The sequence below is a fragment of the Pristis pectinata genome, chromosome X (assembly GCF_009764475.1).
Source record: "Pristis pectinata isolate sPriPec2 chromosome X, sPriPec2.1.pri, whole genome shotgun sequence".
Taxonomy (NCBI): Eukaryota; Metazoa; Chordata; class Chondrichthyes; order Rhinopristiformes; family Pristidae; genus Pristis; species Pristis pectinata.
The window spans coordinates 4,492,097-4,513,511 of NC_067450.1; the positions used below are offsets into that span (position 1 = coordinate 4,492,097).

Sequence of the window (21,415 nt, forward strand, 5' to 3'; positions counted from 1 at the left end):
GAAAACCATTATTTATCACTGTCGGCCGGGACTCAATTTGGCAGCATTCTTGTCTATGAACCATGTCCTATTTCAGAAACTTGAGCATCGAAACCTAAACTGGCACTCAGCTGCATGGTTGAAGGTGCCATAATGTAAAAAATACGAACAGGAGTAGGTCAGTTAGCCCCTCAAGCCTTCTCTGCCATTCAACAAAGCAAAACTGATCCACCTCAACACCATTTTCCTGCCCTACCCTTATAAGCCTTGATTCCTTTAATATTCAGAAGCCTGTTGATCTGTTTTGAATGCAATCAATGACTGAGCCTCTGCAGCCCCCCTGGCGTAGAGAATCCTAAAAATTCACCGCTTTTAGAGTGAAGACATATCTCCTCATTTCAATCCTAAATGGTGTTCCTTTTTGAGACTGTGACCCTTAGTTCCGGACTTGCCAGCTGGGGGAAACACCTTCACCACGTCTACCTGTCAAGGCCTCTGAGAATTTTGTCTGTCTCAGTGAAGTCACCTCTCATTCTTTGAAACTCCAAAGAGACCTAGCCTACTTCATATGACAGTCCCAGGAACCAGTTTGGTTAATCTTCACTGAACTCCCTCTATAGCGAGTATATCTTCCTTGGGAAAGACCAGTAAAATTGTACACAATGCTCCCTAAGGTGTGATTTCCCTAAGACCCCATATAGTTGTAGTGTGGCTAATCAGCTCCATAGAACAGGGAGCTGGGAACCACAGGAAAATTAGGCAAGCTGACCTTAGATTAGTGTAAGATCCAAATCCACAAAACTAGCTGGGTCAGACATTCAGTTTGAGCTCAGAGGTAGCGATACAATGGCAAAAATAGGTGCTACTGCACAGGTCCATCGATTAGTAATTGAATATTTAACATGTGTTGGTCCAGGGAAAGAAACAACAGAGAGGCTGAATGCAGCCTCGGTTTCCCGCCCCTACTTCATTTGGAGGGTTGTGTTCAAAGCCCCCCCCCAACTCATTATCCTTTAAAAGGGACTAGTAGTGGCGCTCCCACCTTGCCATCCAATTGGACAAGCCAAGAGAAGCATACTCTGAGGCCTCCAACCAAAGACAGCACTACATGAGGCAGGAAACTAACATTCATGAAGAGCAGAGAATCCTGGACTCTGGGAGCCCAGTGAAGATGCCTGTGACCAGCCCCAAGTGTAACAGATAGTGTTTGAGGCTCAGACAGATAGTTAGAGCCCAAGTTGAGTATTGCATGATTAACCATGTGTATGTGTGTGTGAATAAAGCTGCATTTGCACTGGGATTAGACTTGTGTCCTTCTGTTTGCCTCGAAAGTAAAAAGCACCTGGGTGAAACACACTTAAAGGGATGTGGTGAAGTGTTCAGAATGCATAGGAGCAACAGTAGTAAGTCGTCCTTACTCTTGTATTCAAATTGTCTTGTAATAAAAGCCAACATGTGATTTGCCTGCGGTACCTGCATGTTACTTTCAGTGACTTGTGTACAAGGACACCAAGGTCTCTTTGAACATCAACATTTCCAAATCTCTCACCATTTCAAAATACTCAGCATTTCTGTGTTTTCATAGTTATACAACACAGAAATGGTCCCTTCAGCCCACTACGTCTCTGCCGACCATTTTGCCCATGTTCTCTCATCCCATTTGCCCAACTTCGGTCTGTATCCTTCTATGCCTTGTCTATTTAAATGTCTTTCTAAATGCCTTTTGAACATAGTAATTGTATCTGATTCCACTGCCTCCTCTGGCAGCGAGCTCCAGATAGCAACCAGTGGATAATCTTGAATGGGCAAATGAAAAAATACACTCAGCTTGCCTGTTGCCCCCTGAAGCCTTCTTGCATCCTCATCACCACTCACATTCCAACCTAGTTGTATGTCATCAGCTAACTTGGAAATGTTACATTTGGTACCCTCAGCCAAATCATTGATATAGATTGTGAACAGCTGGGGCCCAAGCACCAATTTCTCTGTACCCAACTAGTCACAACCTGCCAGCCTGAGAAGGACCCATTTATTTCTACTCTTTGTTTTCTATCTCTCAATCACCAACTCTCAATCAAAGCTTGTATATTACTCTGCAATTCCATGTGCTCCAACCTTGTTGGCCAACATCCTGTGTAGGACCTTATTTGAAAGCTGCCTGAAAATCCAAATACCCCACATTCCAATGGTTCCGAGATCCTCAAACAACTTCAATATTTTAGTCAAACATGATTTTCTTTTCATAAATCCATGTTGACTGTTTAAACTACTTTCTAAATGTCCTGATATTGCATCCATTTATAGATTCCAGCATTTTCCCAATTACTGACGCCACACTAACAGGTTGGCAGTTCCCTGTTTTCTCCCTCCCCCTCTGAAATAGCGGTATCACATTTTCCACTCCCCAGTCTGTGGGAGCTATTCCAGAATTTATGGAACTTTGGAAGATGATAATAAGAGCACCCACTGTCTCCACAGCCATCGCTTTCAAAACTCCGGGACAAAGACCATCACGTCCTTGGGATTTATTCGTTTTCAGGCTTATTAATTTCTTTTGCAGTATTTCTTCACTAAAACTTTTTTTCAGTTTCTTTGTTTGTATATGACCCTTGGTTCTCACACACAAAACAGTTGTTTAATCCCTCTATCATTTCCTTTAATTCTCCGGTCTCTGTCTGTTGGGGATCCACATTTGCCCTTCTGCTATTTTACACATCTATAGAAGCTTTTACAGCCTGTTTTAATGTTTCTCATAAGTTTAGTCTCATATTCTATCTATGTTTCCCTTATTAAGGGAAATTGATCATCCTTTGTTCAATTCTAAAATGCTCCCAATCCTGAGGCTTGTTGCTTTTTCTGGTAACTTTATAAGCCTTTTCGTTGGATTTAATACTATCTTTAATATTTCTTGTCATCCATGGTTAATTAATTTTTCCTGATGTGTTTTTATTGCCTTAAAAGAATGGATATCTGTTGCAAATCATGTATTATTTCTTTAAATGCAAACAATTGCCTGTCCACCATCATACCTTTAATGTGGTTTCCCAATCTACCACAGCCAACTCGCCCTTCATACATTCACAGCTTCATTTGGTTAGATTGAAAATCGTGGTATCATACTGAATGATACATCACTTTCCCAACTTCATGTAAAATTCCATCACCTTATGGTCACTTTCTTTGGGGGCCTCTTTACAACAGGATTATCAATTAACCCTTCCTTTCTGCACAGTGCTACATCTAAAATAGTCTGTTCCTCAACAGACTGGTCCAGAAATCCACCTGCTTTATATTCCAGGAATTCTTTCTCTAAATTGTTAGTATTGATTCGATTTGCACAGTCTAGTGGATTAAAGTCCCCGTGATTTGTACATTATTATTGAAACATACACCTCTAATTTCCTCATTTATAGAGCACTCTTCATCACGACTACTATTCAGAGGCCTATAAACAACCCCTACCAATGTTTCCGGCTCCCTGCTGCGTTTTGGCTCCATCTTAACTGATTCTAACTCTATGTCACCATCTGCTGAGCCAACATCATTTCTAAGTACTGTACCGATGCCATCTCTTATTAACAAAGCTATCACATCTCCTATTCCTTTATGCCTGTCTTCCTTAAATGTCAAATACCCTGTAATATTTAATTTGCACATATGGCCATCCTGCAGCCACGCTTCTGTAATGGTAATTAGATCATTCCTATATACAACTATTTGTGATGTTAATTCACTCACCTTGTGTAGAATGCAGTTTGCAATAAGATATATTGCTTTTAAATTTAACCTTTTAACATTTTCCTTACTCTGGCCCTATTTGCCACTTGCCTGTGTTTTCACTGCCTGTCTGTTTTGCTTACTACATTTCTAACTTCCACTGCCAGTTTTGTTTCTCTCAGGTTTCGTCCCTCTGCCAAGCTAGTTCAGACTCCCACCAGCATTCGATGACATCCTGCAAGGTCCTGGTCACGTTGAGGTGTAACCTATTCAATATCTTTTGGATGAGAAACTAGATGAATGTTCCTCCTGCCCTCTCAAAGGTCCCACGGTATATTTGGAAGAGCAGAGAAGTTTTCCCTAGTATTCAGAACTGTATTCAGGACCATAAGATAAAGGAGCAAAATTAGGCCATTTGGCCCGCCATTCAATCAAGGCTGTTTCTTTTCAACCCCCATTCTTTGCTTTCTCCCTGTAACCCTTAATGCCTTTACCAATCAAGAACCTATCAACTTCGGCCTTAAATACACCCAGTGACTTGGCCTCCACAGCCGGCTGTGGCAATAAATTCCACCACCCTCGGGCTGAAGAAATTCCTCCTCATCTCAGTTTTAAACGGACGTCCTTTTATTCTGGGGCTGTGCCCTCGGATCACCGTCTCTCCGACTAATGGAAACATCCCCTCAGCACACATGATTTAGGTCTTCACATTGCTGTTTATGGGGAGCTTGCTGTGCACAAATAAGCAGGTAACAACAGAATCTACACTTCAAAAGTACCTCATCGACTGGATAGCACTTTGAGCCCTTCTGAATGACGCTATCGAAATGCAAGTTTGTTCTTAATTCATAGATAGCGGCAGTTTCCAATTTACACTTGAATATTTAAGGCCGACCCACTTTTCTGCTGTGGTGCTACTCTCTAACTTTAACTGTCAATTTGAGGATTTAATAATAATCGTGGCCTGCTGACGACACAAACCCGTTTAATTTTTAAGTCCCTCTTACAGTTTAAGTTATTCCACATGCTGTTTCCTTTAGTGCGGGCGGGGAAAAAAGTGACACTTCGCTCCCACAAAACAACACACAAAAAAAATCAGTCAACGGTCAGTGTGGGAGAACTCACCAGTTCGCATGCGCGACAGGTCCCGGCGCTTTCTGGGGCTTGTAGTGTCGTCTCGCCGTCGCTACCACAATGGATGCTGGAGTCGAACTACAATTTCCAGGAGGAGCCGCGGCACTCGAGCGGGCTGGTGACGGGGAAGACGCGGCGCCCGCGGGGGAATGTGGGTAACAGGAGGGAAAGATGTCGGACGATGAGAGTCAGGAGCAGACGATCGCCGAGGACCTGGTGGTCACCAAGTACAAGATGGGCGGTGACATCGCGAATCGTGAGTCCGAGGGTTGAGCTGGGGAATAGAGCGGCTCTCGGGAGAGCAGGCGGGCCCTGAAGCAACAGGTGCTGCCTCGGGATGTGGTTATCTGAGGGAACCACGGTGCTGCCATGTGGGACACGTGGGGAGCGAACAGGCCTCGGCAGCGGGGCTCCCTCCTTCCCTCCCCGAGCCACCCTGTGCTCGGCCTGGCCCACATCCAGCTGCTCTGTAGGGCACTGTGGCAGCGCAAGATCCCTCGGCATGTGTTCGTTTCTCCCAAGTGTCTGGCCACGAGGTGATGGGCCGAAGGGCCCGAGCCTGGCTGCTGTCAGCTTTCAGCGCGCTTATTCTCTTCCCGCAAACGATAAGTGCATAAAACTGCACTAATTTCTCATCGCACTTCTACATTTCGTGCTTCTTAGACAAAACTGTAGTGCTTGGGGACAGATCGGAATACTTTCCCCCTAAATACGTTCTGCTGTGTTTACTGCTGAAGGTATTTGACTCCTTGTTTGGCCATAGCAACACTTTCCTCTGTGGAGACCTAATCGGGCATGGTCCTGACTGTTCAACCATATGGTTATCGTCTATGCCCCCAACTAGTGGTTACCAAGTCGTGGGCAGTAGGAGGTGATTACCCCAGCCCTTTGAAGCGAGGCTAATTGTGGCCCTCTTATCACTGCTGAGATCGTGAACTCGGCATAGGCCCCCAATTAACCGTAATGGCAGAATAGTTTATTCTGTGTTGAGGGTAGGTGAAGTGAACTTTGGTACGACTTGTTTTATAAGATAAATTATTCTATTTTTAGATAATTGATGTATGTTGCCAATATGATTTGAAATTTGTGGCAAATGGCCCAACTAGGTTTAAATTACAAATAAAAAACACATGTTGAAAATCTGAAATAAGAACAGAAAATGCTGGAAACGCTCGGTAGGTCAGGCAGCATCTTTGACCTGTTACTCTTTTCCCGCAGATGCTGCCTGATCTGTGTTTTCTGTTTTTATTTTAGTTTTAAATTATGCAGTGTAGTAGAAATGTAGTTTTAGAACTTGTGCAGAGGTGTGGGAGTTAAGATTGTAGTCTGGGCTTTTGACAAGATTCCTACTTAACTGAAGTTGCATGTGGAGGGACAGGAGTTTGCTGTATAGAATCATAAAATTGCTATTTTGCCTTATTGTCCATTATCAATTATTACAAAATTCACTGGTCAGAATTCATTGTTTAATTATTAACTTTCTTGCCTCGCTGCCAACAAATACCTTGTATGAAAAAGTAATGCTTTCTGTACAAAACTGAACAAGGAAAAACACCAACCACGCTCAAGTCATGCCTCATGTTGTCGGAAGGGCTTTTAATTTATGTATTTTTTCTTTCTGGGGTATGTTTTGAAAGCTTGAGGTTTGCTGCAAATCCATAACAGTTCAGTAGGTCTAATAATTTAACTAGACAGGATGGCAGGACCATATAAAACTATTGGAACCTCTAGGTCAGTGTTTTTAGTGTCATATACCTTTTGTGTTTTATTCTTTGGGAACCCTGTTTTATCCTTATTTCCAAAACATGAGGTTTTGGGTGCAAATTGTTGAGATTATTGCAATCTGGGCACTCTGGGAGCCTGATTTCCTTGAATTTCTTTCCTATGTTCATGATTAATTTGGCAGTATTATCACAGTGCTAATATTTAGCCCCTAGGATAAAGAAGGGAAATTTAACTGTTAGCAGGTTCACAGCATTGGTTTGAGCTGAATTCCCATGAAAGAGTTACTTCATAGATCGTGTCTGGGTTTGGTACTCAGTCTTCATAGTACTAATCTTGCCGGATATATTGAAACAGTTGTCTGTATCTAAATTAGAATAAAACTAGTCAGGGGTCTCCTGATTGTAATTCACACGCAGGAAGCACTTATGCATGGATATTAAGGATGAGAGCTCATCAAATTGGCAAGTCAGCTATTGTCAGAGGTTGTATCTGAATCTGGCTACTGAGGTAGGGTGTCTGGAAATTTATTCCACCAGCAGTTTTCAGAAGAAGGGGATGTGAAGAGATAAAACTTTAATTTAAAGCCACTGAAAACAGCCCCCATCACAACTAAGTTCATATGAGACATGCTGTTGAAAGTGCTGTTCTTTGAGTGAAGGATTAGATTGAGTGCAAGCTGCTCTTTTGAGTGTTTGTTTATTTTTAAAAATGGCTCTATTTTGAATTAGAGCTGTGAATCATTCTTGGTGTCCAATCTCACAGTTGTCATCGTCACTAAAAAAAAAGGATTGTTCAGTCAGTGCTTACTGTGCCCAAATTGACTGCTTGTTTTCTAATTACAGCAGCAATAGTACTTCATTGGCTATAAAGTGGTTCAGGATGTCCTGATGTTGTGAAAGATGTTATATAAACTGAAATCTTTGTTCCTTTTGAATACAGTCTGTAATTGAAGCATACAGATCGAGGCTCCAGCCTTGGTTAAATGATCTTAGTGTGTCTGTAGAAGAAAGCAGGAAACTTCCTTTTGTCACAACAGTGACTCCTACTTGAAGTCTTCATGACCAAATGACAATTAAGGACAGGTTTGGCCTTGCCTATGCATTCATTATTTCCTGCATCTCCTCAGCCCCCCTGACGAGCTGTTACTGTCCTGTATCATCTTGCGTTAAGAGTCGTCACTTGGGCCAGATCGTGAAGGGCTGCCAAAATTTGGAATCTGTGCCATACATCAGGAAGAGACAGGAAATTTGGCAAAATATGGCTACTCTACTCAGTAATAAAGCAGTTGTTAGTTCTGTGGTAACTAAACATTACATTCTGCAGATTAATTCATGTGTTCATATTAATCCATTTTTAAAAAATGGCATCTTAAAACTAAAATTGTTCAACAACTGCCTCTTGGATAACAGTAATACCTCCTTACTCATCTATTTTGCATAAGAGTACTGCAACTAATTAGTTGGAGTTGCTACAGTTGATACTTAAGAATAAACATGGCATCAACTGGAGTTTAATCACAGCACAAGTGTTACAATTTAGTAGCAAGTGCAGGTGTTCAGGTGATCTCATGATATTTCAAGTATACTTGTTCTTTAGTAACGAGCAAAGATTAGAATGGAAGCTTTGAATCAGAAGATTGTGTTTTTCCCAATCCAATGACTTCAGCACACACATCTTTTTCTGCCTTCAATAGGTGGCTCCTGAGATGTGGGAAGTGGTCCACGTTTTCCAAAGTCTTGCTGTTAACCTACTCGTGGGAATGCGTGTTGTGCAGAGACCGATTGGTAGAAAACCTGTCTCTAGCTGGTGATGAGAACGATGAGATTACGGATTCAACAGAGAAGATGATGGGGACCTTAGAGATACTGTAATTGTGACAGTTTTCACGAAAGGAGACAAATCCAAATAAACCACCACTCCTTTCAATGTGTCAGCATGGTCTTTGTACAGTCAAAGATCAAGACCTTGATATCTGTCACAAAACTAATTCACTGCTGGATAGCAGTGATCCCTGCCCTCTTGTATGCATCTGAGACCTGGACTAGCTACAGTAGTCACCTCAAGGTACTGGTAAGATACCAGCAGTGCAGTCCCGGCAAAATTCTCAATTCACTGAAAGGATAAGAAAACCAATATCATTCTCCTCTCCCAGGCCAATATCCCCAGTATCGAATCCCTAGTGACACTTCATTGGGAAGATTACATCACTTGCACGATCATTAGAAGATTAACCCGCATTCCATCATCGTTTTCCTTCATCTTTCTCAACTAGAATGATATTTCCTTCCCATTCTGAGCACACATCAGTGCTTGCAAGTCGGCAAAAGCTGTTCTCAAGCATGACCAAAACAAAGTTTGTTACGCAATTTGCCTTTTGCTGCCCCCAGAACACTCTACACAAAAAAGATGCATTTCACTGTGTTTTGATGTACATGTGACTAATAAAGATATCTTATAGTGCAGTCTTGGGTCTGTCCCCATTTTGCCAAGTTGTCTCTTAATTTGGGTTAGGGGGTGGGTTCTGGGTAGTTCATCTCTCTCCCTGAAAGAAGCAGTTGCCCTGATGCCCTTGTCTATCCCAAGCTGCGCCTGCTGTAACTCTTAGTCACTGGTTGCATGGGTAATTTTGGTTACTGTAGTGGTTTAATCATGACTGGAAGTCTGTCTGGCACATCCTACTAACACTGTTATGCAGTAATTGAAAGAGATAGTGGAAGTGGAAAGTCTTAACATTTTTGAAAGATGCCGCCTTTTTGACTTTGGTTGCAATTTACCAATCAGAAAGGAACTGGTCAGTTCCTCCCCCTGTCTAAGAATTCCGGTCACAGGGTGGTTTGAGAACTGGCTGGGGTAGTGGTGGATTTAAATTTGGTTTCATTCCCTTGGGTGAGCTTTAGGGCAACTTTAGAGATCAAGAAATTGGGGTGCAGGGTACCCTGGATCCTTTGTCGTCATGATTGCTAGATGCTTATGGGCAACAACAGAAATAAAACAGCTACCTTGAGGCTGTAAAGTTTTTTTAATCACTTATGTACTTTTCTCTTTCCATCCTCTTAATATTTACTTCAGCTATTTACTGCTGCCTGAATTTGACTTTGGGGATGTGGTGTGAAACTGTATCAAGGGGATAATCTTGCATTGGTTTGGCTTTGTTTAGTTGAAGCAGGACAGCAGCTGGCATGAAACCAGCATTTAAACTTTAACTCTGCCTAGCAGGCTACAAGGCTACTGTTGCACTTGCATTGTTAAGATGCTGCCTGCTTGGTGTTCTATAACCAAGGAAAAGTTGCTGCTGTTATGCTTGGTAATAATTTGCTGTTGCAGAATTACATTTTTGAAATGTCTTGCTATTAACTACAGGCTCTGATGGATTGGTGCCCATATCACTGCTCCAGATGTCAGGTGCTGCAGTTTAAGCATTGAGTAGTAATGTGCCCTCAAGCCATTAACTCCAGTGGGCTTGGTAAACATCCCCATTCTCAATGATGGCAGACTCTGAGCTTGCAAAGATTAGGCTGAAGTGTTTGTAACAATATTTGTGCAGAATTGCCAAATTCACGATCCATTCTGCCTATTCCCAAATGTCAGTCTTCATCCAGTTTAATTCACTAGATTACACAGGCCACAGCGATGCTTGTGGGTTCAGTGAGGTGCTGAATACTTATGCTCCACAGCTAGCCTGGGTATTTTGGCCATACCGTACCAGTACAGTATGGCTAAAATATGCAGGTATCAACCTGTTATGTCTTTAATAATAAAAGCAGGACAAATCTTACCCATTTGTTATTCTCTTGGTTTGGTTTGTAAGTGAAAGAAACCATCAAAGGTGCTTTTGAGCAATAATAACCTGCTCACTGATGCTTTTTATTGATTGTGTTATTGTAACCCGTTCTTTATTGAGAGTTGAAATGAAATAGAAGGTATAGTTTGACTTTAAATTGGGCAGCTTAGTTTTGATTTGTACAAATAGCCTAGCTTGTCTCTTTCTTCTCCAACCACATTGTCATTTGTTCCCAGGTGCCTTTATTTAAAAATGCAGTTGGCTCAAGCTTTTTTTGGCTGCACCTTGGGGATTATAGGAACCACATTTTATATTTTCCTTTTATTTTTAAAATGTATTTAAAACCTTTTGAGTCATTCCACAAATAGCAATGAGCAGGCTTTTTTGAGGCAGGTGGGTGGGGTGGTGCAGCTGCTACCTAAGCACTTTTTCTTCAACAGAACTGAAGCTCCTTTGTTTGCAAATTGCTGATAGCTGGGTCAAGATTTATTTTAGAGAGAGTATAATCTTTATTTTACCACTCAGCATATCCTCTGCATTGTAAGACCTCTTCTGCCTGTCCTGGTGATTCAGACAAGAATTGACCAATATTTCAAAAATTTTACATTCTGTGGCTGTAACAGTTAGTGCTATTAGCCATGAAGTTACTGTTAAGGCCAGATTTTTTTTACCAACTTGTTTTATTGGTTCCTGGGTATAATTGGATAGTATTAGCTGAGCCAATGCAGACTGGATCCCCAGGTATCATTTCTGTAGACTCTGCTGAATTAGTAGACTTTTTGGCATTAAAGTTCCACTGCTTAGAAGCTAATGAATCATGCTCAAATGTTGCTATCGCTAATGCATCGTGTCCCTTTGCAGGTGTTTTGAAGATGGTGGTGGATGCAGCAAGGGTAGGTGTGTCAGTTGTAGGCCTGTGTGAGAAGGGAGATGAAATGATCATGGAGGAAACAAGGAAAATTTTCAAGAAGGAGAAAGAAATGAAAAAAGGTAAGTGACACTTGATCCTGAGTTGACTCTTAACATCCATGTTGTTTGAGACAAAACATCAGTTTGAGGTTATGGTTGTGTGTTAATATTAAAGTTTTGCTCTGGAGCAAGTCTTTTGTAAAAGATTGAAATGGAAGGTTTAGAAAATTGCAAGAAACTAAGTTAAGCTGTTATGATTGTGTAAATTGCACACTAGTTAGACTAATTCAAACCTGATATCTCCTCATAGCTTAGTGCATGGCCTTTGTTTTATGAATTTTATGCATAATAAACATGATTGATAAAGTTCTTTGTAATACTCAGCCATTAAACTGATGAATGGTGTTACCAGGAAGCCAACTCAAGGTATGGTGGTTAAATTTACTCCAGTAACTAACCATCATAGTGATGGTTGTGTAAATGCCTGTATCCTCTTTCACTTTATCATAAATAGATGTAGTTATGAAATGTGATTGCTGAATGTGAAAACCCCATGTGATAACAATACCAGTTGATTTATTAGTAAAGGGAAGCTGGTCCTGGCTATTTGTCCTGATTGTATTGTATCCTGTTGCTGACCTTGGATATAGAATCAGAAAAGTACAACACAGAAACAGGCCCATCTGGCCCACCTATTCTATGCAAACTATGATGCTACTAGAACAATACAGTACAGGAAAAGGTCCTTCAGCCCACAATGTTGTGCCAACCCAATTACATTAGTAATAAAATATCCAAATAACCTAATCCCTTCAGCCTGCACAATGTCCATATCCTACCATTTCCCTCACATTCATGTGTATATCTAAGAGCTTCTTGAACACCCCAATCATATTTGCCTCCACCACCATCCCAGGCAGTGCATTCCAGGTACCCACCACTGTTTTTAAAAACTTGCCCTGCACATTTCCTTTGAACTTTACCCCCTAACACCTTAAATGCATGCCTTCTGGTATTAGACATTTCAACCCTGGGGAAAAAAGATGCTGGCTGTCTCCTCTATCTATGCCTCAGTCTTATAAACCTCCATCAGATCTGCCCTCAGCTTCCACTGCTCCAGAAAAAAACCACCCAAGTTTGTCCAACCTATCCTTGTAGCACATGCCCTCTAATCCAGGCAGTATCTTGGTAAACCTCTTCTGCACCCTCTCCAAAGCCTCAACATCCTTCCTACAATGGTGACCAGAACTGAATACAATACTCCAGATGCGGCTTAACTAACATTTTATAAAGCTGCAGCATAACTTCCTGACTCAAACTGAATGCCTTGACTAATGAAGGCAAGCATGCCATATGCCACCTTTACTACCCCATCAACCTGTGTAGCCACTTTCAGGGAGTTATGAACTTAGACCCCAAGATCCCTCCGCTCATCAACACTCGAGGGTCTTGCCATTAACAGTATACTTTCTTTTTACATTTGATCTCCCAAGGTGCAACACTTCACATTTGGCTAGGTTGAATTCCATTTGCCATTTCTCTGCCCATATCTGCAACTGACCTATATCCCATTGTATCCTTTGCCAGTCTTCTACACTATCCACAACACCACCAATTTTCATATCATCTGAAAGCTTACTAACCCACCCATTTACATTTTCATCCAGGTCATTTATATACATCAAACAGCAGAGGTCCCAGTATGGATCCCCAAGGAAAACCACTAGTCACAGACCTCCAGCTAGAATAAGTCCCCTCGACCACTACCCTGTCTTCTACAGGCAAGCCAGTTCCAAATCCAAACAGCCAATTCACCGTGGATCCCATGCATCTTAATCTTCTGGGTGAGCCTCCCATGAGGGACCTTGTCAGACACCTTACTAAAATCCATGTAGACAACATCCACAGCTCTACCTTCTTCAAGCACCCTCATCACAAAACTCAATCAAATTAATAAGGCACTACTTGCCCTGCACAAAGCTATGCTGATTGTCCCTAATTAGGCTATGGCTTTCCAAATGCTCAAATCCCATCCCTGAGAATTCCCTCCAGTAACTTCCCTGAGACTGACGTGAGACTCACCAGTCTGTAGTTAACAGGATTATCCCCATTTCCCTTCTTGAATAATGGGACAACATTAGCTCACCAGTCCTCCAAGACTTCACTTGTGGCTAGAGAGGAAACAAAGATAAGACCCCAGCAATCTCATCTCTTGCCTCTCTCAATAACCTCTCTGATGGCGTATATCCCATCAGGCCCTCGGGACTTAGCCACCTTAATGCTCTTTAAGAGACCCACTACCTCCTCTATCTCAAAGTGCCCTAGCATGCCCCACACTGATCTCCCGATCCTCCACATCCTTCTCTTTGGTAAATACTGATGCAAATTACTCACCAAGGACCTCACCCACATCTTCCACTTCCAAGCACATGTTCCCTCCCTTATCTTTAAGTGGTCCTACCCTCTCCCTAGTTATCTTCTTGCTCTTGAATTACAGAATGCCTTGGGATTCTTTAATCCTACTTACCAAGGGCTTTTCATGGCCCCTCCTGGCTTTCTTAATTCCTTTCTTGAGTTCCTTTCTGGCTTCTTTATAATCCTCAAGTGCTCTGTTTGATCCTAGCTTCCAAAGCTTTGTACTTTTCCTTCTTAACTAAATTCACCACCTCTTGGCATCCAAGGTTCTCTTACCCTGCCATCCCTGTCCTTCCTTACTGGAACATACTTGTCCTGTACTCTGCAGTTGGTCTTCAAACACCCTCCACATGTCAGATGTGGACTTGCCCAAAAACAGCTGTTCACAATTAATTCTCCCTAGCTCCAGCTTAATGCTCTCAATTTGCCCTGCTCTAATTTAATACTCTCCCACAAGGTCCATACTTATCATTATCTTAAAACTGGAGTTGTGATCACTGTTCCCTTATTGTTTTCCCACTGGTATGATGATAGAGGTATACAAAACATGATAGAGGTATATGAAATATTGAGAGGAATAGATAGAGTAGATAGCCAGTGCCTCCTTCCCAGGGCACCAATGCTCAAGGCAAGGGGGCATGGCTTTAAGGTTATGGGTGGGAGGTTCAGGGAAGATGTCAGGGGGAGGTTTTTCACCCAGAGAGTGGTTGGTGCATGGAATGCGCTGCCTGGGGTGGTGGTGCAGGCAGATACATTGGACAGGTTCAAGAGCTTGTTGGATAGGCACATGGAGGAATGTGAGATAGAGGGATATGCAGGAGGAAAGGGTTAGATAGTGTGAGGGTGGTTTGATGGACAGCACAACATGGTGGGCCAAAGGGCCTGTTTTGTGCTGTATGGTTCTATTGGAAATGTTAGTCACCTGGCTAGGCTCATTATCCATCCCATACAGCCCCTCCTCTAATTGGACTATAGATATTGCTTTTGAGAAACCCTCCTGGATACACCTAACAAATTCTGCCCCATCTGAACCTCTTGCACTAAGGGAAGTTGAAGACACCTATGGCAACAACACGATTAGTTCTACACCTTTCCTTAATCTACCTGCATATCTGTTCCTCAATGTCCCAGTGGCTATGGGGGGGGGGGGGGGGGGGGGGGGGGGGAGAGAAAGAAGTCTGTAGTATAATCCCAGAGTGATTGCACTCTTATTTTTGAGTTCTACCCATATAGACTCAGTGGACAAGCCCCCCATCATGTCCTGAGTGCAGCTGTGATGTTCTCCCCAATTAGTAGTGCAACCTCCCTCTTTTTTAAAAACCATCGAAACCCTGGAACATTAAGCACCCATTCTTGTCCCTCTCTCAACCAAGTCTCTTATGGCCACAACATTATAGTTCCATGTATTGATCTAGGCTCAAAAAGTTCACCCTTACCTATAGAACTCCAAGCGTTCAAATACACACACTTCAAACTGTCCATCCCATCATATTTATTACTTTTCTCCTGCCTGGTGTGTTTTTTTTTTAAAAACCTGGCCCTGACATCTACCTTCCTCTCAATCCCTCCACTTTCTGACCTAGTGCACTGGTTCCCATTCCCCTGCCAAACTAGTTTAAACCCTCCCGAGTAGCACTAGCAAACCTCCCGGCCAGGATGTTGGTTCTCCTCCAGTTGAGGTGCAACCTGTCCTTGTACAGGTCACCCCTGCCCTAGAAGAGGTTCTAATGATCCAAGAACCTGAAACCCTGCCCCCTGCACCAGTTCCTCAGCCACTCACTCATCTGTTCTATCATCCTATTCCTGCCCTGACTAGCATGTGGCACCAGGAGTAATCCAGGGATGACTATCTTGGAGGTCCTGCTCTTCAGCCTCTTTCCTAACTCCCTGTATTCACTGCGCAGGACCTTTTCCATGTAAGTCATCTGTGCCAACGTGCACCATGACCTCTGGCTGCTCACCCTCCCCCTTGAGAATATTCTATAGTCACTCTGAGACGTCCTCAACCTTAACACCTGGAAAGCAACACACCATCCTCGCGTCTCTTTCGTAACCACAGAATCTCCTGTCTGTCCCCTTAACTATAGAGTCTCCTATCACTATTGTTCTGCCTGTCTTGACCCTTTCCTGCTGAGCCATAGAGTCAGTCAGTGCCACTGACCTGGCAGCTACTGCTGCTGTGCCTCTTCCCATTATCCAAAGAGGTACACTTGTTGCTGAGGGTTATGGCCACAGGGGAACCCTGCACTGACTGCTTACTCCCCTTACTTCTGGTGGTCACCAATCTGAAGCCTTTACCCTGGGTGTGACCACCCTCAGTAAAAGTCTCATCTATGTGGTTTTCAGCTTCCCAGATGGTCTTGAGTACATCCAACTCCATTTCCTTGACCTGGTCAGTGAGGAGCTGCAGCTGGGTGCACTTCCTGTAGATGTAGTTATCAGGGAGACTGAGGTTCCCTGACATCCCACATCTTACAGGAAGGAGGAACATTCCACTGCTCTAACTACCATCCTGCCTACACTGAGTCAAGGACTAAGGATTTACAGATAACAAAATAAAGACCTTACCTGTTCCTTCTTACCAAATTTTTTTTTAAAAGAGCTGCTTGCACTCCCCTCACCAGTGGCATTTACTCAGCCTCTTCTCATCAAAGCCTCAGTCCCCAAACACCTATGCACTGAACCACTCACACAATGACCACTTCACTTAACCCTAGCTTCTTCTTAATGGCTGCTGTCAATTAGCTAATTAGCCAATTATTACTAACAATATGCAAGTGTGCCTCTTTAAGGGTCCTGCTCACTGAAAAAGAACACCAAGCACACAGACTCACCTCTTTTGAAAGCTCCTGCCTCTCGTTTCAAGTCCCGGCTCCCGCTCCCTCATTTGTCTGCATTAGGACTGTATCCCTCTACGCCTTTCTTATCCAAGTACCTGTCCAAATGCCTTTTAATTGTTGTGATTGTATCCACCTCCACCACTTCCTCTGCCAGCTCGTTCCATATAGCCACCACCCTCTGTGTGGAAAAACTTTAACCCTTCGGATCTCCTTTAAATTTTTTCCCTCTCACCTTAAACCTGTGCCCTCTAGTCCTAGGTTCCCCTGCCCTGGGTAAGGGATTCTGAGTATCTATCCTATCTATACACCTAATTTTATAAACCTTTTATAAGGTCACCCCTTGGCCTACAACATTCCAGTGACAAACCCAGCCTGTCCAATATAACTATAGCCCTGGTGAATCTTTTCTGCACTCTCACTATCGCTACCACATCCTTCCTGTAGTGCGGTGACCAGAACTGTACACAGTACTCTAGTGTGGCCTAACCAACGTTTTGTACAATCGCAACGTGACTTGTACTCAATGCCTTGACCTATGAAGGCAAGCTTAATAAAAACCTTTTTGAATACCCGATCCAGCTGTATCACCACTTTTAGGGAGCTCTGGACTTGCACCACAAGGTGTCTCTGTACATGATGCTCCTAAGGTCTTTACAGCTTACAATACATTTCCTACCAGAATTTGACTTCCCAAAATGCATTTCCTCGTATGTGTCTGTATTAAATTCCATCTGCCACTGACTGCCCAATTTTCCAGCTGATCTACATCCCGCTGTATCCTTGGATGACCTCCGCTATCTATGATTCAAATTTTTGTGTATTCTGCAAATTAGTATTGTACCACCTACATTCCCATCCAAGTCATTGATAAATATTACAAACAACAAAGGTCCCAGCACCGATCCCTGTCGTACACCACTTGTTGCAGACTTCCAGTCAGAGAAACACCTATCCAACTACACTGCCTCCTATCTGCAAACCAATTTTGTATCCAGTTTGTAATCTATTTGAGGCAGAAGGATGCCACAATGAATCAGTAACCCTGCTCTAGAACAAATTCAGAACCCTAATGCTTTCTATTACTTCAGTTGACACTTCCTGTATAAAGTTGTCTGAACATTAACAATAATAGTCTTTTTGTGAGTAAATAGTTTGTGTGCCCCTTTTCTTTAAAGGAATTGCCTTTCCCACGTGTATATCAGTGAACAACTGCGTCTGCCACTACTCTCCTCTCAAGAGTGACCCTGATTACGTCTTGAAGGAGGAGGACCTTGTTAAAATGTAAGTATGTTTTCAAACTGGAATACTATCTTAGATTTCGCATGTAGGATCTCTCAAAAATAATGTCATTTGTCAATTGACAGAAAACTGGAAAGTTGGTAGTGTCCTCCGTAGGAAGTGAAATATTGTTTTTCATTCCTAAAATAAAAATCAGAGAAGAATATCTGTTGCCCTTGCCCAGTCTTGCAGATGTGCGAACCCAGACACATTGTGGTTGTTCTTAAACTACCTCTGAATGGCCTAGCAAGGCACTCAGTTCAAGGGCAATTAGGGATGGACAATTTGTCTCTAAACTCAAACTCTAATTTTTCTGTCAGAGGTTGGCCTTTTAAAATGTGTTTTTGGAAAGCATCAGAAACTTTCCAATAAAATTTCTGTTCAGAAATCTAGGTGTGCATTGTTCAGAAGTTTCTCACGATTGAAATCATACCTAATATGCTTTTAATGTTAACCTGACTTGCTTGGTATCACGCATCTTGTATCAGAAGGTTATGGGTTCAAGTCTTACTCCAGGCCTTTAGCATATAATTTACCATGGCATTTCAGTATGGAACAGAGGGAGTGGGGGATAATCCAGAGGTGCCATCTTTTTCATGAGATGTTAAATCACTAATGAATATTTGGGTGGGTGTAAAGGATTCCAAAGGCTGTTGGAAGAACAATAGAGAACTCCGAACCATTTCTTGCTCGACATTCATACACCCACCTTCCAGCAGTGGTTATTTGTCACTGATCCAAGTGGAAACACTGATTCGCTTCACATTTGTTCTCTCCCTGCCTCCTCAAAGTCCAGAGGTATGGAAGAAGTTGTAGTGGCCCTATCCAAGCCTTGATTGACAGGAATGACCCGAGGTTATTCTTGGCTTTTACACTTCTACCATTTGAGACCTTCGAGGAAGCTCCTGTTCATTCTGCACTTGCGTATTTGCAGTGATGAAGGGGGGTGGTTTCAAAATTCTGAAGAATGCTACACTCAGAAGTGTGGTATTTTATGTGCACAAGTTGCAGCTGAGATTTATGCAATTGTCTTTTTTTCCCCCAACAGTGATTTGGGTGTCCATGTGGATGGATTCATTGCTAATGTGGCACACAGTTTTATTGTTGGTGTCAGTAAGGTATGTCCATTTTGGGAGCACAGGCAGTTGGGTTGTTACTAAATATAAGGTATGTTCTAGCTGTGTAGAAAGGAATGTTCTTCGCCTTCTGGTTAATGAGACTGCTTAGATTAATGAGACTGAGATTTTGGCAGCACGAGTGTAATTAATTTTCAGTTCAAAGTTTTTAAAAACTAATTTTGTTGCAAGTTGAACCACTTGACTCCCTGTTAATTTAAAAAGAAAAACGTGTCTTGTTTGGAACAGAAAGCAAATGATCTATTGCCAGGCCTTTTGCAATAGTGACTATCCAATAATTGGTGGCGAACACTGGCCTGTCTGCACAAGGAATTGGAACATCTTGTCTTCTTTGGAGCTTCTCCACAACAGTGTGGCTAAGTTCTGTTGCTCAATGCAGTAATGATTATGGGTACAAATGTGATCCCTGTCATCTTTTGGCATAAGAAGCTGACACTGAAACTCAGCAATAATTTCAAATATCAAAATGGTCCTGATCCCTCTCCATAAAACCAGATGTTATGAATCCCTGTGCTGCCTCTTTTGGAATTCCCCACTCTGTATAGTCTGATTATCATCTTTTATCCTGCTGTAATGAGATGCCCCTGGGAGTAGCTGCACAGCTACATTCTCTGAAGCATACTGCTGTGAGAAGCATGCAATATTGAGTGTTCACTCCAACATTTACTTTCCCCTTTGCTAATCCAGCTGGTTCTGCTTCCCTTGACGAAGCTAAGCAAGCATTGAGATTCACAACAGCTGTGTTCATTAAAGCAGATTACGTTCAGTTTGCTTTTGAATCCGTTGTTGAGTTATTAAAATGTGAATTTCTCCATTTGATGTTGTGCCCAATACCTTTGGTGTGATGGGTTTATTGCCATGTGGTGGGCACTGTTTTTGAATTGGGACAGGCAACAAATATGTATGAAGATATGAGTTAGGAGCAGAGTTTGGCCACTTAGCCCCTCAAGCCAGCTCTGCCATTTAATTGATTTTGGTTCATCTGACTGCAACCTCAACTCTACCTTCCCTTGTAACCACACTCCTTGCTTATTAGCTACCTCTGCCTTAAAAATATTCAAGACTCCATTTCCACCACCCTTTGAGGAAGAGAGAGCTGCAAAGACTCGCAACTCTGGGAAAAGAAATTCTACCTCCTCTTTCTCAGATGGGAGACCCACCTTTTTTTTAAAAATATTATGGTTCTAAATTGTCCCACAAGAGGAAGCATCCTCTCCACATTCACCTGTCAAGACTCCTCAGGATCTTGTATGTTTCAATCAATTCTCCTATCGCTCTTCCAAATTCCATTGGATACAAACCCAGCCTGTCCAATACTTTTTCCTCAAAGGGCAACCTGCCCATTCTTGGTATTAGACTAGTAAGCTTTCCCTGAACTGCCTCCAGTGATTTAAATATCCTTCCTCGAATAATGAGGGTCAATAGTGTACTCTGGGTGTGATCTTGCCACTGTCCTATATGTAACTGAAGTATAGCTTCCATACACTTGTATCCATTTTTCCCATCGATAAGCAATACTGTTAGCTTTCTCAATTGTAGTATCTGCATACTAGCCTTTTGCAAATCATGCACTAGGGCACCCACATCCCTTTGCAACTCAGAGATCTGTGATCTCACCATTTAGAGAATATGCTGTTTTTACTGCCTAAATAGACAACATTCCCACGTTGTACTCAATTTGCCATATTTATGCCCCGTCATATAATCTATCCCTTTGTGGTCTGCTTGTGTTCTTTTCACAACTTGCTTTCTTGTCTGTGTTTGTGTCATCTGCAAATTTAGCATCAATACTTTTGGTCCCTTCAGGATGTCATCAAATGTGGTTCATTTGCCTTGACTACTGTCAAAATAGTGAGTGCATCACTGGAGCACTATGGAGGCTTAAGAATTTTCTTAACTCATTATTTAAGGGGTTGGTGGAATTATTATTGAATTTGCTACAAGTAGTATGCAGTGATAGCCAACAGCACCTTTTTAAGTCGGAATAAATATATTTTGGTATGCATTTATCTCAAGGCCTGTTGGAGCCATGCAGGGTCTTTTTGATTTACTAATAAATATCATTTGAGATTAGTTCCTTAAAGTTTTTGGACTTGTTTCTCCCTTCATAAGTGGCCTAGCTGAAATTCCATTGTCCAATTTTTATTCAGCTAAAGCATTGGCAAGTTTGGAAGAGATAATTCTTGGATAGTAATGCATTCAGATTATGTCTTTCACTTGGTCTTTTCCCTTTATCAAATACTTTATTTTCCAGGATAGCCCTGTATCCGGTCGCAAAGCTGATGTCATTAAAGCTGCATACTACTGTGCGGAAGCAGCTCTGCGGCTAGTGAAGCCTGGCAATCAGGTAAGATTACTGGAAAAGGAGATTTTCTTATATGAAAGCATTTTGCCCCAGTAAATCTAATTGACTGGCAGGGTGGGGGTGGGGGTGGGGGTTTAATACAGGGTCATTTTATTGTTGTTGCTAACATAGGCTATTGAAGGTTCTGTTGCAGTCA

General features: G+C 42.3%; 1 protein-coding gene across 1 annotated transcript in view; it reads left to right on the plus strand.

The window, feature by feature from the left end:
* Positions 1–4,963: 4,963 nt before the first annotated feature.
* LOC127567045 (proliferation-associated protein 2G4-like) overlaps positions 4,964–21,415 on the plus strand; it is a 29,974-nt gene continuing 13,522 nt past the window's right edge. Inside the window, exons 1-5 of the mRNA XM_052009698.1 lie at positions 4,964–5,086; positions 11,198–11,326; positions 17,676–17,781; positions 18,827–18,896; positions 21,169–21,261. Coding sequence (XP_051865658.1) covers positions 5,002–5,086; positions 11,198–11,326; positions 17,676–17,781; positions 18,827–18,896; positions 21,169–21,261 — 483 coding nt within the window. The 5' untranslated portion in view covers positions 4,964–5,001. The remainder of the gene's footprint in view (positions 5,087–11,197; positions 11,327–17,675; positions 17,782–18,826; positions 18,897–21,168; positions 21,262–21,415) is intronic.